The sequence below is a fragment of the Marmota flaviventris genome, chromosome 6 (assembly GCF_047511675.1).
Source record: "Marmota flaviventris isolate mMarFla1 chromosome 6, mMarFla1.hap1, whole genome shotgun sequence".
NCBI classification, from domain to species: Eukaryota; Metazoa; Chordata; class Mammalia; order Rodentia; family Sciuridae; genus Marmota; species Marmota flaviventris.
In genome coordinates, this window is record NC_092503.1 from 109,716,187 (window position 1) to 109,733,059 (window position 16,873).

At 35.5% G+C, this 16,873-nt stretch overlaps 1 protein-coding gene across 1 annotated transcript in view; it reads right to left on the reverse strand.

Annotated features, from left to right (window-relative positions):
• Positions 1-7,336: 7,336 nt before the first annotated feature.
• The window catches only part of Cdc5l (cell division cycle 5 like), a 47,663-nt gene continuing 38,126 nt past the window's right edge, over positions 7,337-16,873 (reverse strand). The window contains exons 15-16 of the mRNA XM_027950465.2: positions 9,211-9,423; positions 7,337-7,772 (exon numbers count right to left, since the gene is read on the reverse strand). Coding sequence (XP_027806266.1) covers positions 7,668-7,772; positions 9,211-9,423 — 318 coding nt within the window. The 3' untranslated portion in view covers positions 7,337-7,667. The remainder of the gene's footprint in view (positions 7,773-9,210; positions 9,424-16,873) is intronic.

A 16,873-nucleotide genomic window follows, 5' to 3' on the forward strand; every position in this document is an offset into this window, starting at 1 on the left:
ACCCCATTTACAATAGCCTCAAAAAATAAAATACTTGGAATAAATTTAACAAAAGAGGTGAAAGACCTCTACAATGAAAACTACAACACGCTAAAGAAAGAAATTAAAGAAGATCTTAGAAGATGGAAAGATCTACCTTGTTCTTGGTTAGGCAGAATTAATATTGTCAAAATGACCGTACAAAAGCACTATAGATTCAATGCAATCCCAATCAAAATCCCAATGGCATTCCTTATAGAAACAGAAAAAGCAATTATGAAATTCATCTGGAAAAATAAGAGATCCAGAATAGCCAAAGCAATCCTTAGCAAGAAGAGTGAAGTAGGTGACATCACAATACCAGACCTTAAACTATACTACAGAACAATAGTAACAAAAATGGCATAGTATTGGCACCAAAATAGACCTGTAGACCAATGGTACAGAATAGAGGACACAAGAGTCTAACCCACATAACTTCACTTATCTTATATTAGACAAAGGCACCAAAAACGTACATTAGAGAAAAGATAGCCTCTTCAACAAATGGTGCTGGGAAAACTGGAAATCCACATGTAACAAAATGAATTTAAACCTATATCTCCCACCATGCACAAAACTCAACTCAAAGTAGATCAAGGACCTAGAAATTAAACCAGAGACCTTGCACCTAATGGAAGAAATAGTAGGCCCAAATCTCCATCATGTCGGATTAGGCCCCAATTTCCTTAATAAAATTCCTGTAGCACAAGAATTAAAACCAAGAATAAATAAATGGGATGGATTCAAACTAAAAAGGTTCTTCTCAGCAAAAGAAACAATCAATGATGTGAATAGAGAGCCTACAGAATGGGAACAAATCTTTTCCACAGCACAACAGATACAGCACTAATCCTAGGATATATAAAGCACTCAAAAACCTTAACACCAATAAAACAAATAACCCAAACAATAAATGGACCAAGAAACTGAACAGACACTTCTCGGAAGATGATATACAATCAATCAACAAACATGAAAAAATGTTCAACATCTCTAGCAATTAGAGAAATGCAAATCAAAACTACTCTAAGATTTCATCTCAAGCCAGTCAGAATGGTAGCTATTAAGAATACAAACAACAATAAGTGTTGGCGAGGATGTGCGGGGAAAGATACACTCATACATTGCTGGTGGGACTGCAAATTGGTGCAGCCAATCAGGAAAGCAGTATGGAGATTCCTTGGAAAACTTGGAATGGGACCACCATTTGACCTGGCTTTCCCACTCCTTGGTTTATACCCAAAGGACTTAAAAACGGCATACTACAGGGACACAGCCACATTAATGTTTATAGCAGCACAATTCACAATAGCTAAATTGTGCAACCTAGTTGCCCTTCAGTAGATGAATGGATAGGGAAACTTTAGTATATATTCACAAAGGAACATTACTCAGCATTAAAAAAATAAAATCATGGCATTTGCAGGTAAATGGATGAAGTTGGAGAACATAATGCTAAGCAAAGCAAGCCAATCCCAAAAAACCAAAGGCCAAATGTTTTCTTTGATATAAGGATGAAGATGCATAATGGCGACTGGGCAGGGGGAGCATGGGAGGAATGGAGGAACTTTAGATAGGGCAAAGGGGTAGGAAGGGAAAGGAGGTGGTAAGGAGGTACGAATGATGGTAGAATGAGTTAGAAATGATTACCCTAAGTACATGTATAAGACATGAATGGTGTAAAAATACTTTGTGTACAACCAGTGTCTTGAAAAATTGTGCTCGGTATGTGTAATATGAAATGAATTGTATTCTGCCATCATGTATAACAAATAAAATAAATGTATGGTGTCCGTCTACAACTACAAAAATTTAAAAAAAAATTTCAAAACCCACTGTAACATAGAAAGGTGAAAAGCAAAAGAATGAGCGAGCTATATTGTGCAAAACAGGCTACAGGACAGAGGATGATGCCAGCTATGAAGAATATTTTATAATAGCAAAGGGGATAATTCCTCATAACATAATAATCCTTAATGTGTGTGCAGACAATAACAAAACTGCTAAATAGATGAAGCCAAAATTGACAGAGCTGAGGACTACGCAAATACAGAGTTAATGATTTCAATATACCTCCCTCAGCAATTTAAAGAACCAGTCGAGAAAAAGCTATTAATATAGAAGACTTGGATTATATGGCTCAATTTGACCTTATTGGTACCTACAGAACATTACAGATGCAGAATACACACAAGGAACAGTTACCAAGACAAAACGTATGTTGGACCATAAAACAGTTTCAACCAATTTTAAAGGATTGAAATCATCTAAGGTATATTTTCAAACCATTCAAAAGTCAAGACACTTCAGGCTAAAGAGTGGTTATGTAAGATAATGGTCACTGTGCCAGCTCAAGATTCATCCTTATCCTCTGTTTTGTGATACTGGAGTTGTAACTTAGAAATATTTTTGCAACAGAAGTCTGTTTTGTGCTGCTTTAACAGAATACCCAACATGGGGTAATTCATGAAGAACAGAAATGTATTTCTTACAGTTGTGGAGGCCAGGAAGTACAAGGTCAAGGTGCCCACACCTGGCAAGGTTCTTCTTACTGGTCACATACCATGGTAGAAGATAGAAGGGCAAGACAGCACATGCATGAGAGAAGGAGGCCAACCGCATCCTTGTTCACATGACCCTGCTCCTTTAAAAACAGCATTAATCCACTCATGAGGGCAGATCTGATCATCTCTCCGAAGTTACACTCTTGACAGTGTTGTAATGGGAATTAGGTTTCCACACGTGAACTCTTAGGGGACATGCCCACCACAGTGCCAGTGGACACATTGCAAGCACTGAGGAACACAACTGGAAGGGGCTTTGCTTCTCCTGGTTCTGGCACTCTTCCCTGTCTGCACGTGGCTTCCTTGCCAGCATGAGGATTCTCCGCTGTGATTCTCTGTGGGGAGGATTCTCTGTGCGGAACACCCAACGGCACTTGCCCTCCAGAGTTTTGCAGGTGCCCTCTCAAGCGGTTTTCCCCCAAGTGTCATTATCACCCCAGCAAGTGACTTCCTAGCAAGTGTCCTTGGTTGGCACCCTGCTGCCACACCAGACCTTGGCACCTCAACAAACTTTTCCATCCACACCTTCTTCAAAGAGATGCAAGTCTCAGGTGTGTGGGGAGGGGAAGGGCTCTTCCAAACCTGTTCCTTCCTCAGTTTCTCTCCCAGTCTACAGGTGGTGGTTGCTTCCTACATCTCCTTTTACTGTATTCTTTAGACATTTCTTTCCTCTCTTAGTAGTTAATTCTCTATTACCGGATAATAATTCTTCATCCTGATCATCCTTGTTCAATTCCTGTTATAATTTCTTTCTCCTGAATGGATCCTAAATAATGCCATAATTATGTGCAAAGTTTAAAACAGGATGTATATTTTCTAAATCACTAAGAAAATTAAAGACAGGAAATTACAGTCCATTTAGAAAACAGAAATCAGTGAGAAAACATAAAACATGATCACAGCAGACTCCAGCCAGTAATTAACATAAAAGTAAATGGATTAGACCCTATTAAAATGCAAAGTCTCTCTAAAAGGGTTGAAATATAAAATATCAAGATCTGTTGCTATTTGAGAGACAACTAAAAAAGTATATGTAAAAGTTAAAAATAAGGAAATTTAGCAAGCAAGTATAAACAAAAAGAAAAGAAATACTCTTACTATCAAAGAAAGTAAAATTCAAGGCAGAAAATAGAACAAAAACAACTTTAGTAAATCTTTCTTAGAAATTGTACGTAACACAAGTATTATTTACTAAGCCGTATCAAAATATACAAAGCAAAGCTCTTGACAAAATTGAGAGAAATAACACTATTATTCTACGATGTTTATAACCCAAAAAGAAAATTAAAATCTCAATAATATAATTAAATTTAGTGATAAATACATATTCACCTCTGTCACAAGCAAACTGAATTCACATTCACTTAAAACATCCATAGAACATGTTTTAAGGATGCTAGGTTCTAAAACTTCAATAAATTCTATAAAGCAAAAGCAAAATTATATAACCATGTTTTTTCCCCATAATGTAAAAATCCTACAAGTGGCAAAAATTTTTAAAACAAAAAAGCCAAGCACACACAAATTTTTAAGTATTCTTAATTGCTGAATCAAAAATTTTAAACGTAACAATAAACTACTTAGAAAACAAGGCTACTACATATAAAAATGGCTGGGATGTTAACATTTTGAACTTAGGGAAAACTCAAAAGCCTTCAACATAGACAAATGCATACATACAAAAAATAAGCATCACATAAAAAGAGGAAAAAAATCTAGAGAAAAAGCAAATAATATAAGAAATGAATGTATTTTATATCAAAATCACACTGATAAAACATTAGTTTTCTGAAGGGAAAAGGCATATCTTTAACAAGACTAATGAAGTAAAAAAGTGGCAGAACTAAGAGAAAGCAAATTTCTTAAAAGTAGTATAATTAATTGAAAAGAGATTTCTATTAAAACTCTTATTTTAAATCATTTTTTAAAAACAAAAAAAAATTCTGGAAGAGTACAAATTACTAAAATTTAGCAAATAACAAAAGGAGAAATACAATTTAAAACAAAATTTAAAATTTTATAAAGTTGCTTAAACTTAAAAATGGGTAGCATACTAGTAATCATGAAACTGACAATTATTGAGAAATCATTTCCAAACAGGGCTCTGAACTCAAATTTCACAAGCACACTCTTTGAATCTTTCTTGGATCAAGTCACTCCCAGCTGTAACTGCTTAATGCACAGAAAAATACATACAACCCTCCTATTTACTTTGCAGAGCTAGCAAAATCCCAATGTCATTATTTGTCCAATAGCCCAAAACACCTATTTCACCTATATAAACATGTAAACTTCCCTAAATAATAGATAAGTCAGTCAAATTCTAAAAGACCAACAGGACAGTCACATTTTAAGAGAAATGCATTCCCAGGGAGGATGCATGGTTAGATGGCATACTTCAGCTATCACTGTACGATAGTTTTTCTTTGATATTAGTCTTTGTTTTGCTGGCATTAGTTCTAATTTTTCAAAGAGGACCCTTACTCATGGTGGTGGTTTAAATCTCAATCAGATTTAAATTTGGTCCCAGAGTTACTGAGACTTGAACATGTTTTCAACACTAGTTTAACACTAACACTTAATGAGTGCCCAAGAGAAAACATGACCAACATGAAGGTTACAACAGTCAGTAGACTGTCAGCATGGTGCTAGTAAAGAACCCTGGGCATTCCGGAACACTAACAAAGGATGATAGTGTGTCTATTTACCAGAGAAAGGGACACTGCATATGACAAAAGCATAAGTAGCTTATAACATGAGACTGCCCATTTCGAAATTTTGCAATTTGGTGATTTTGGGGTGGGGGGGTGCTCTTAGTATGTGTATTATTTCAAATTTTGAAAACAAAGTGAGTCTTTAATTAGATCAGCTATTTCAAACCTTTATAATTCAAGTCTACACAAATGCAAATAAACAATGAACTGCTTAAAAACAATCTTTAAAAATGAATCTAACTGATTCTAGGAGTAGAGAGATATAAGTCATCAACATACCAAAATGACAAAAACTATATGATCATCTTAAATAAATGCCCCCAAAGTCTATTTGATGAGATTCAAGAGTGATTTCTAATTCAAAATCTTTAAGAGTTAAAAACAGAGATACTACCTTTCTATATAAAGAACATCTAACTCAAAAGGCCAACTTAAAACACTATGGATATTCCCATTAAAACCAGAAACAAAACAAGAACATCCACCAACATCATCATTTAACATTGTTCTAAACATATCAGCCAACAAAACATGCAATGAAAATGAAATAAATGCATTAAAGAAATATTATCATTATCCATAAAGGATATTATTTCCTAGAAAAACCAGGAAAAATTTCTAGAAAAAGTAGAACTAAGTGACTAGATACCAGGAAAATATCAATTTATGCTCTAAGACTACAGAAGTATTACCTGGCAAATCTCTCCACCTAGCTCCATCCTCCTACCCCACTCCACCCAGCCTCAACCGGTTTGAGACCCTATTACTATTTGTCTAGTTTACTGAGTAGGACTCCTTAATTAACTGGCTTCCCTATCTTCAACTAAGTGAGACATTATGTAATATGGCCAGAAGTAATGTTTCTAAAAAAAATCTGATCTGTCATTCCTTTCTTTAGAATGTTCTCATAACTTCCCTTTGTACTTAAGACCCAATTTCTTACCATGTCCTTATACATGTGGGCCTATTCAATCATACCATACTAACGCCCCTAGGATGTGCTTTCTCTGAATCTCATGAGGACAGCTCTTTCTAAAGTGGCAATCCCACGTTATCGGAAATGTTAGATTTTTCATGAGATCGCTTTGATAATATCATCCTATTTTAATTTTCCCCATAAAATCTAAAATTTCCTCCATAAAATCTAAAATTCATGATCTGAACATGTTTAGTATTCCTTCCCAACTAATGTCACTGAGAGAAGAACTTTGTTTTAAAAACTGCTCATCTCCAATACTCAAATCACTGACACATAAAGAGTCACCCCAAAAAATATGAATTTCAAATTGTCTGTCATTCTCAACAGACTGTAAGGGCCACAAAACCAGAACCAAGACTACTTTAATCTTTGTTCTATCTCCAAGACTCTAGCACAATACACAGCTGGTGAATGAGTGAGTGAATGAATGGATGAATAAATGAGTGCCTCCTTCCTCCTTCTAGTCCCTAATTTCTAAGATTGAGCAAACTTTTTTCTGAGTCCAACACATAATCTGGCCTATACTGAGCTTGTAAGCAACTAATACTGTACTAAATAATTTTATATGAATTGTTATAAAATTAGATCTTCCTAGTGCTTGCACATGAAATAATTATTTAATGTTTTCATCTCTTATTCTATTCCCCAAATTCTATAGCTGTGTAATTGACCTGTTAAGCCAAATACAGAGCTTTAATAAAATATGATGGCCTTGTTGAAATCAACTTTTAAGATGGCCTTTGTCAAAAACATAATTACAAGAAAATAACAGGTCAAGGAAAATTAAATCTTTCAAGTTATAATCCATACACTGTCTAAGTAGCTGACAAAGAGGCCTTCCCTAAAGTGACACTGAAAAAAAAAATTCTGAGGTATTAAGAATTTAATCTAGTCAGTGTAGAGAAATGACCACTCTATGCTCTATATAGGGTTGCCTCTTGAGGATTGAAGACACTGGATTGTCATTCTGGTTACCTATGACTTACTCATTAAACGTGACACAGAGTACAAAGTTGCTGATTTGTGGTAACTCTAATTACTTCAAACAAAAGGCTACATTCTCAATTTTTTATATTTTATTTTTATTCAAGGGTTTACTCACAGGCAGCAATTTAGAGTCAGGCTTTTTAAATTAAAAGGCCAAAACTAAAAATTCTTGCAAACATGACACTGATAAAAGAATGATCATCTTAATAATTTAAACCCTTATCCGTCCTGGTGCATTAAAAGTCTTTAACATAGAATGTAAGATCGATATCATTTAAAATAAACAACCAAAAAACCACAGATGGTGGGTAAATTTGTCAATGAAGATAAACATCAGTTTCAGCTTTGCAGAGTATGAAAACCAGCAATTAATTTGTCCTGTGACAGAATATAAACTGTGCTTCAGAATTTTGACTGTAAAGTCTCCTTCTCCAGCAGTAAATCAGCATATCTATGCTGAAGCTCTTTCTCTCTGTCCTGTTGTCGCTGCACATCTTCTTTTAGGCACTTGAAGAGATAAAAACATTAAATAATTATTTTATGTGTAAGTACACTGAAAAGTAAAGATATCTGATGCTACTTTGTCATCTTAGCAACAGCTGGGAGGCACACATTCCCCAAAGAGAAACAAACAGAGCAAATACTTTCACTGTAAAACCAGTATTACAGCCATACTTTGCTTTGGTTTTATGATTACCACCTTGTAAAATATCTGCAACCTGGAATAAACAAACCAGTACTGACCTATCGATAACCATAAATGCACTAAAATAAGCCCTGACTGTCCTTTTAACTGGGCAGGAACTGTCATGCACACTTAGGAGATAAATCTAAACCACACCTGGCCATTTGATGTTCTGGAATGACTAGCTAGGTTCCCAGCATCCCAAGTTATAAAACAAAAGGGCACTGCTTTAGCTGCTCCTCATAGAGCAAATGGGTGTTAGAGTCTGTAAACAAGTCAGGATGGCGCCTGGCATTTTTCTAGAGAAATGTTAGAGTCTGTAAACAAGTCTGGATGGCGCCTGGCAAAATGCCAGAGGGAGTGGTTTGTGAAGTAATGCCATTGAGCCATTAAGTGTGGAGATTCCTTATTGGTTGACTGATGTATCTAGTTTATGCTAATTAGATAAGCTGTGTGGAATGTATAAATACTGCCCCTGTCCTGCAATAAACGGCTTCCACTCCTGCTGTATCAATCTACACAAGTTGTTCGTCAACCCCCCAGGCTATTTTGCTGCAGCCGGGACTGCGGCAAATGGGATGCAATTAAACTGTAGGGGGACAAATCACAAGAATCAGTTATTCCATATTTTCTCTTGTGTGCAGAAGCTAAAGAGAAAAAAGGAACAAAAAGGGGATCTCATGAAAATAGAAAGAAGAACAGTAAGATCAAGAAAGGGGATCAGAGGAGGGATAGGGGAAGCACTGACGGTGGTATTGAGCAAATTATATGTATGTATGAATGTGTCACAATGAATCACACTATTCTATACAATTATAATAAACAATAAAAACACTAAAAAAGAGTTTTTTCCATTTCACAGAGTGTCAATACATAAGAGAGAAAAATAAGAATGTCCTTGGAGCCATCATTTTCCTGGTCTAGCCATCTACACATAGGCAGGTCTAAAATAAAAAATCAAAAAGGGGAGACTCTTCTTGAAAAAGGCCTGCCTTTTTATATTGTTATCTGGCCAAATTATATTGTTATCTTGAGTGCATGAACGAAAATCTAACAACAAACTCCACCATTATGTACAACTATAATGTACCAATAAAAATGTGAGAACACATAAATTAAAAAAAAAAAAAAGGAAAGAAAGAAAAAGAGCTGACAATACCAACTTCAGATACCCTGCATAAGAGAAAGAAAAAGGAAAGCTCTGATAATTCTTTTCAACTGTCCTTCTAAGCAATGTTTTGAGGCAAAACGAAATATTACCTCTAGCCTCCGGGGAATAGCAGAATCTTCATGTTTTTTGAGTTCTTCAAAAGTGCGTAACTCTAAGTGAGCCTGCTCAATTTGGTCCCACAAGTCATTCAACTGTTTCATGAGCCCCATAGCACGAGACTGGTAACCTCCAAGCAAAATTTTCATCTTCTTTTCCATTTTTGCAGCTCTCTTAGCTTCCGTCGTCATGTGACCCCTGTTTATCTGAGGAAGGGGGAGATACATAGACATACATTTAAATAATAGTCAAAATAGTACCACTGATTCATCTATGTGCCTCAAAACACACTAGAGCTCCTTATATCTCAACTACTATAACACGGAATTAGGAAGAATTTATCTTGCACCTGGTGAGTTTTCCAGGTTAGTCCTAAATAATCTATTATCTTTTTTTTTAATATTGATTTAGATGTTGATGGACCTTTATTTTATTCATTTATTTATATGCCGTGCTGAGAATGGAACCTAAGCTAGGCAAGCGCTCTACCACTGAGCCATAAGTCCATCCCAATCTACTATATTTTATAACAACTTCACCCATCTCAAAGCAGGCTTGATTTTCACAGTATGGGAATACTCCTATCTAATTTCTGAAAATGGCTTCTGCTATTGTTTTGTTTCTGTATCGATTTTGGACTGGCAGCAAGCAGCCCATGTTCATCATTTATATCTCAAAAATGCACTTCTAAGCTGGGCATGATGGCACATGCCTGTAATCCCAGTGACACGGGAAGCTGAGACAGGAGGATGGTGAGTTAAAGCCAGCCTCAGCAACTTATCAAGGCCCTAAGCAACTCAATGAGACCCTGTCTCTAAATAAAATATGAAAAAGGGCTGAGGATATGGTTCAGTGGTCGAGTGCCCCTGAGTTCAATCCCTGTACCCAAAAAAAATGCACTTCTGTATTATATATGTACAGTCTGTTTTTAGTAAGTGGATAATATGTCATCCAATTAATATACCACAGTTAGAACCAAATATAAAATCCCCTCAAACTACTACATCCTAATTCTGGCATAAAATTCATAAAAGGAAAAGGAAATCAATGACACAATTTTTAATTTGAGAAGTTAAAAGATAAAATAAAATTAAGAGAAATGAGTGCTTTACTATTAAATATGTACATGGAACAAAGTTGGTACCTTCTCAGATCACTCTAAATTAAGGGAAAAATTAAAATATAAAAATTCACAAAAGAACAAAGAAGAGACAACAATTAACAGAGGAAACATTTCAACAAAATTCTGGAGCATGTATACTGATACAGGACAGCAGAGAAAGCCCCAGCTCAGAAAAGGGATGAGAAGAAGCAGGGGTATAATGCAAAATCCCATAAGCACAATATCATCTCTAGGAACAGAGTCTACATCCCCACAATATTATCACTTCACATTTTAAAGTGATCTGCAATTATGAGGTCAAAGCCTTAGGAATAATTACTAAAGCTGTGTTAATTTCTCTGGGTCTGTCAGCTTCTCCCCTACCACTACCACCACCTCCTTCTCTCTTTCTCTCTCTCTCTCTCTGAAATTGATTCCATCAAGTGATTTCTATAAGAAACCAGAACTAGGTAGTTTCAGGATAATCTATACCCAAATGATACTCTGCAATGTGTAGTACAAAATTATGTATCTAAGAGCACCTTAAGACAAGGAAGACAATGTGATAATACAAATATTATTCTTCCTTTTTCTTTAAACTATTTTTTAGTTGTAGTTAGACACATATATTTATTTTATTTACTTATTTTTATGTGGTGCTGAGGATCAAACCCAGCGCCTCGTACGTGCTAGGCAAGCGCTCTACCACTGAGTACAGCCGCAGCCCCCAAATATTATTTTTTCTCAGATATTAAATGTGGGGTGGGAAAACATGGTATGCAGAAATGGCACCATGGAGAAAAATACTGTCAAATGCAAAATGCTGACATAAAAATCATACCTAGGATATTTTGTAAGTGTTAGAAACAATAAAAATCACCAGAATAAACACTTAATTTTCGATGACAACAACTCTGAAACATCCACTTCAATGCCTAACATCTGATTTCAAAACAAACAGGTATAATCTCAGCGCCTTATGATCAGAATATGCAAAAAAAAAAAGTCAAAGTATTGTATTTCTGGAAAAGTAGCACTTCATACCTATCCATCTCTACCTTAGTCAAAGTAAAATAGGGGAGGAGGCATACGCCTTAGGAACATGAGATGGATCTAAAATTGAATAAACCTCCTTTAAAATCACTTATTTCTTCAGCATTTTATAAAAGTTTTCATTCTTCTTCAATTGAAAAGTAAATCCATGTAAACTGTTAATATCATTTATAAAGAACCCATTGTCCTCAAATAGATAATAAATCAAAGTTAAGTTCTATGGCCCAATATGTCTTCTAGAAGTGTCATCAAATACTGGTGAAGGTAGGCAGCATGGTATAGCAGATAAAAGATGCACTCTTCCTACCCAGCAGGGCCACCCAGCTTTTTTGAGCTGATGCAAGTTATTTAACCTCTGTGTATGCATTTCTCTCTCAGTAGTAAAATGGCAGTCATTGCTAAAAGTTATTATGAAGTTTAAATCAAATAATATATATAAAAACCCTTGGCCACGCACGATCTGGTATGGAATGAGCAGTCAACAAATGTTCACTCTGATTACAATTATTATTTTACAGATACTATTAAGTTGAACCATTTTGCTCTCCTCTAATGACTAAGGGATTACAGAGGAGATTTTAAAATCTTCTTTAAATTCCTTCCAACTTTAATAAGAGACTTTGTGGACCCCTCCTGGAAATAAAACAAGGACAACAGCTATTCCTTCTTTTTAAGTGGGAAGTCTGCCTTTTGAGAAATGCCAGATCAAATAACATATACAAGACCTCGGTCCTACACAGTGATATTATTAGAACATGGAACTTGAGGTGTTCGTCAACTCTACAGGAAGATTTTCTAACCCTAAAGTTCAAATGAGGTGAAGAAAGTATCCAAGTACACTGACCCAGCAATTTTGCTCCACGTACACCAAGAGAACTGAAAACATGTCCACACAAAAACCTCAACCCCACTGTTCATAAGCAACACTATTCATAGTAGCCAAAAGGCAGAAACAACCCAAATATCTATCAACTGATAAATGGATGAACAAAATGTGGCATTGGCTATACAATGAAATATTATTCAACCATAAGAAGAAATGAAGTATTAATACACGCTGCAAGATGGATAAACCTCGAAAACATCATGTTTAGTGAAAAAAGCCAGCCACGAAAGACAATTAGATGATTACACTTATATGAAATGTCCAGAATAGGCAAATCTACAGATTTAGAAAATAGATTAATGGTTTCCTAAGGATGGACAAGTTGTGGAAAAACAGGGAGTGACCAACAACAGGTACAGGATTTCTTTCTGAAGTGATGAAAATCTTCTAGAATTGACTAGTGACAGTTGTACAACTATGTATATACTAAAAACCACTAAACTGTAAACTCGAAATAGTTAAACTGTATGGTATGTGATTTATATATCAATAAGGCTATTATGAAAATAAAGCACCCAATTAGTAAAAATATTATCTCCATGGAAAAGACAATCCTCATCTGCCACAGTCTGGCTGGGCACACCCGAACTCACACCAGCCGTCTACAATCACGTTCTGGGGAAATCCACGTTTTCTGCCCAAATCCACCTCCACTGGGCTTCTATCTCCAAAATATACTGTCTGAATCCCGTGAGAACTCAAGAGGAACTCAGGCAGCAGGATACGCCCTATTCCCAGCAGGAATAATCTTAAACCTTAAACCTGGAACCTAAACTGGGAACGCCCTAAACACGATTATCTTAAAACCGGGAACACCCTAATCTGCCTTGGTCCTTGAGCAAGGTCACCTACATTCAATGTCGCTGCAACATGTCAGCAACATGGGGTACGCTGGCAAGGAAATTGTCATACCTACTTGGCTAATGGCTCCCAGCACTCATCATCAATTTTTCTGGATATAAAATATAAGAATCCCTTCCCCAAACCCCAAAATCAAAGTAGTAGTTTCTGAGCCTAAACTTTAGAAAGGAGCAAAAGGAGCAAGAATGATTTTTAAGACAAAATTTCCACCCTCATAAATTTTACAGCACAACCAAGGAGAGGAGACAATAATTTGCACTTGTCTTCTCCCACTTCAAATATTCCTGGTGCCTGTCTTTTTAAATCAGAGGCTTTCAACCAAGACTAAACTTAAAATTACCCGTGGAGCTTTTAAAATATGCCAGTGCCAGTGCCAGTGTCCTAGCCCTAAACTCCAATTTAAATAGTCTCAGACCTTTGGTCTTTAAAGTCCCCAAATGATTCTAACAAGCAATTAGGATGAAGAACTGATGCTGACAGTCATCCCAGGAGCTAGACATGAGCTGTTTTCTCAACTGCACCCACTAAAAAGTCCCCATTCCCAACAAGGAATGAACAATTAATTCCACGAGGTTCCCTGTACTATACACTTCAGCATGTTCTAAAAATACCCATATTAGACATTCCAATTATAGGTGGATTTAAATACACATCCAAAAAAAATTTGAGCATAGAATTTCAAATTAATACAGTGCTTTTTAAAAATTAGTCATACAAATTAACATGACTGGCTAAGATAATTCTATTAGCTTTACACTGACTGCTCTCCATGGATATTCAATTTCCAACTTGGTGTAGCAGCTTAATACTTATGCTCAGAAACTGTTTAATTAGTCATCAAGGTACATTTAGTATTATTAGTACCCTGTATCTGGGAATTACCTCACCTCATCCAGTTAAGTCATTCATTTACTACTCCCAAACCACCAGAGATTTTAAAACTTCAAAGTTATTAGTTTCCATTTATTGCCAACAATTACATTTAGCTCAAACTTCATAAAAGTCTTTTGGCTCGACTATATTGTGCTACAATTCCAAGCAAATATGGAAATAACTTTATACAATTGTAAACTTAAGCACAGGAAAAAATTAATTTAGCTAAAAAACTATATAAAGTTCAGTCGTCAGACATATAAAGAAGAAATGGAAGATAGCTTTTAATATTTGGTTTTAGTTATCTTACACCTGCTGCCTGATAATTAAAATGTAAAGAAAGGTATCGGCATGGTTTGTAAAATGCTCAATCTATGACTGCTTAATACACTTTAGAAGCATGAAATACACAGAGGACAGAGCAACTTTAAGTCATCTTCACCTCTGCCCATACAAAACCTTATGGTTTACAATACAAAGAATCATCAGGGAAAAAAGTCATATTTTTAAGTTCTTTTTTTTAAAAAGGTAAGCATTAGCAACTGAAGGACGAGTTATCCTGAAGAAAACAATATGTTTATGGAGGTTGTATTGCATCCAATAGCTGATTTGTCAAAGGGTCTCCAAGAGAAGGCTTCTTAGACCATTACACCTCAGACCTTACCAAAATTTTTCCAAAAATGCTATTCAATCTTTGTACAAAAATGAGCTGAGCACCTCTAATCTGAAATCTGAAATGTTCCAAAATCCAAAACATTTTGATCCACCTAACTTCATTTGACAGGCCACAGTCAAAATACATAAAATTATTTAAAATATTGTATAAAGTTACTTTTAGCCTATGTGTATAACACATATACGAAATATATATGAATTCTGTGTTCAGACTTGGGTCCTCTCCCCAAGATATCCTGTTATATATACACAAATATTCCAAAATCTGAACTCCAAAACACTTTCAGTTCCAAGCCATTTCAGATAAAGGACAATCAGCCTGCATGTACTTACAGATATACTTTAGAGTCTTCTTAAAACATCTAATATAGTATTGGAGCTAGTAAAGCTGAGCTGAGACCAGATCTCATGCCAATTCCCTACTTAACCTCACCTGACCCTTTTTCAAGTGAAGTATGTTTCTTTCATTACCATGAATTTGATGATCATTAAAAGGGCCTCAGGGCAGTTACCTGCTCTAGCCTGTAATATGTCAGGAACTTCACATGGGCAAACTAGTCAGTATCAAGACTATAGTCTGAGAAAACAATGATCTCTGTTCTTAAGATTTGCAGAGCTGAAAAGCATCTTATGACAAGGCAATCAGGATCAGATGTGCATCAACTGGTCACCAACCTCTATAAACTGCTTCTTAATCAGTCTTCTGGCAAAATGGATGTGAACAAGAGTCCTCCATCTTCTCAGTGAGCTGGCTTTCTTTCTTTCTCTTTGGTACTGGGGATTGAACCCAGATGCTTTACCACTGAGCTATATTCCCCAGTCCTTTTTAAAAATGTTTTATTTTGAGACAGGGTCTCAATAAGGGTAAAATTCAATCCAAAGCAGATGAATAGAAATATATGTAATATATAAATGTGTAGAGAGATCAATGCTGACAAATTTTATGCATAATTCTATTTTATAAGATCTGGAATTTGCTTCAAAATAACAGTGAATGGGAGACTTAAACAAGTGGCTATACTCTGATAACGATTATAGCCAGGTAATACATGAGGAATCATTAAACTAGTCCACTTTAAGGTATGTTTTTAAATCCCTGTAATAAAAATTTCTTTTTTAATTTAAATTTAAGCCAGGCACTATGGTGCATGTCTGTTAACCCATCAACTCAGGAAGCTGAGGCAGGAGGATCTCAAGTTTGAGGCCAGCCTCAGCAACTTAGCAAAACCCTGTCTCAAATTTTTTTAAAAATTTCAAAACGGCTAGGGATGTAGCTCAGAGGTAAAATGCTCTTGGATCTAATCCCCAGTCCACAAAATTAATCATTAATTTAAAATTCAAGTTCAATATCTATTCTACCACCAATCATAGAACATCGATATAATAAAATATATCAGACATTAATTAAAATTTACAAGTATGACCATTTCAGCATACAAAACAATTACATGAAATGTTCAATTAAGTGCATGATGTAAAATTCATTTATAACCAAAATCAGCTTTAAGCATCACTCAGAGATACAGTAGATATAGTGATATATATAATTTATCTATATATTTTATATATAAATATAAAATCAACCGATGTCTCAAACTTCAGACATATTCAAAACTTACAAAATATAAAAACTTAGCCACCATTGTTCAAGTGAACTTACTTCTTGAGACTCCCTAGTAACAAACCAAGTTTAATCCAATTTAGGCAACTCCAAAGATATACAGACTTGTGCAAACTTGTGACAAAATTTCCACTTGCAGTTTGTTAGTGTTTTAGTTCTCCATTATTGCAAATTCACATTCTCATTAAATAAACGCTATTACCCACCTAAATTTTACAGATAAGAAAATCTGGAGGGGAGGGGAGGGGGGATAGCAGAGGATAGGAAAGGCAGCAGAATACCACACACACTAGTATGGCAATATGTAAATCAGTGGATGTGTAACCGATGTGATTCTGCAATCTGTATACGGGGTAAAAATGGGAGTTCATAACCCACTTGAATCAAAGTGTGAAATATGATATATCAAGAACTATGTAATGTTTTGAACAACCAACAATAAAAATTAAAAAAAAAATAATAAACACTATTGTGATTCATACTAGAAAAAAGAAAATCTAAGACTCAGAAAATTTGAGTTAAGTAACTTGCCCTGGGCCACACAACCACTAAGCACTGATGGTACTGCAGCTGTGTCTTACTTTA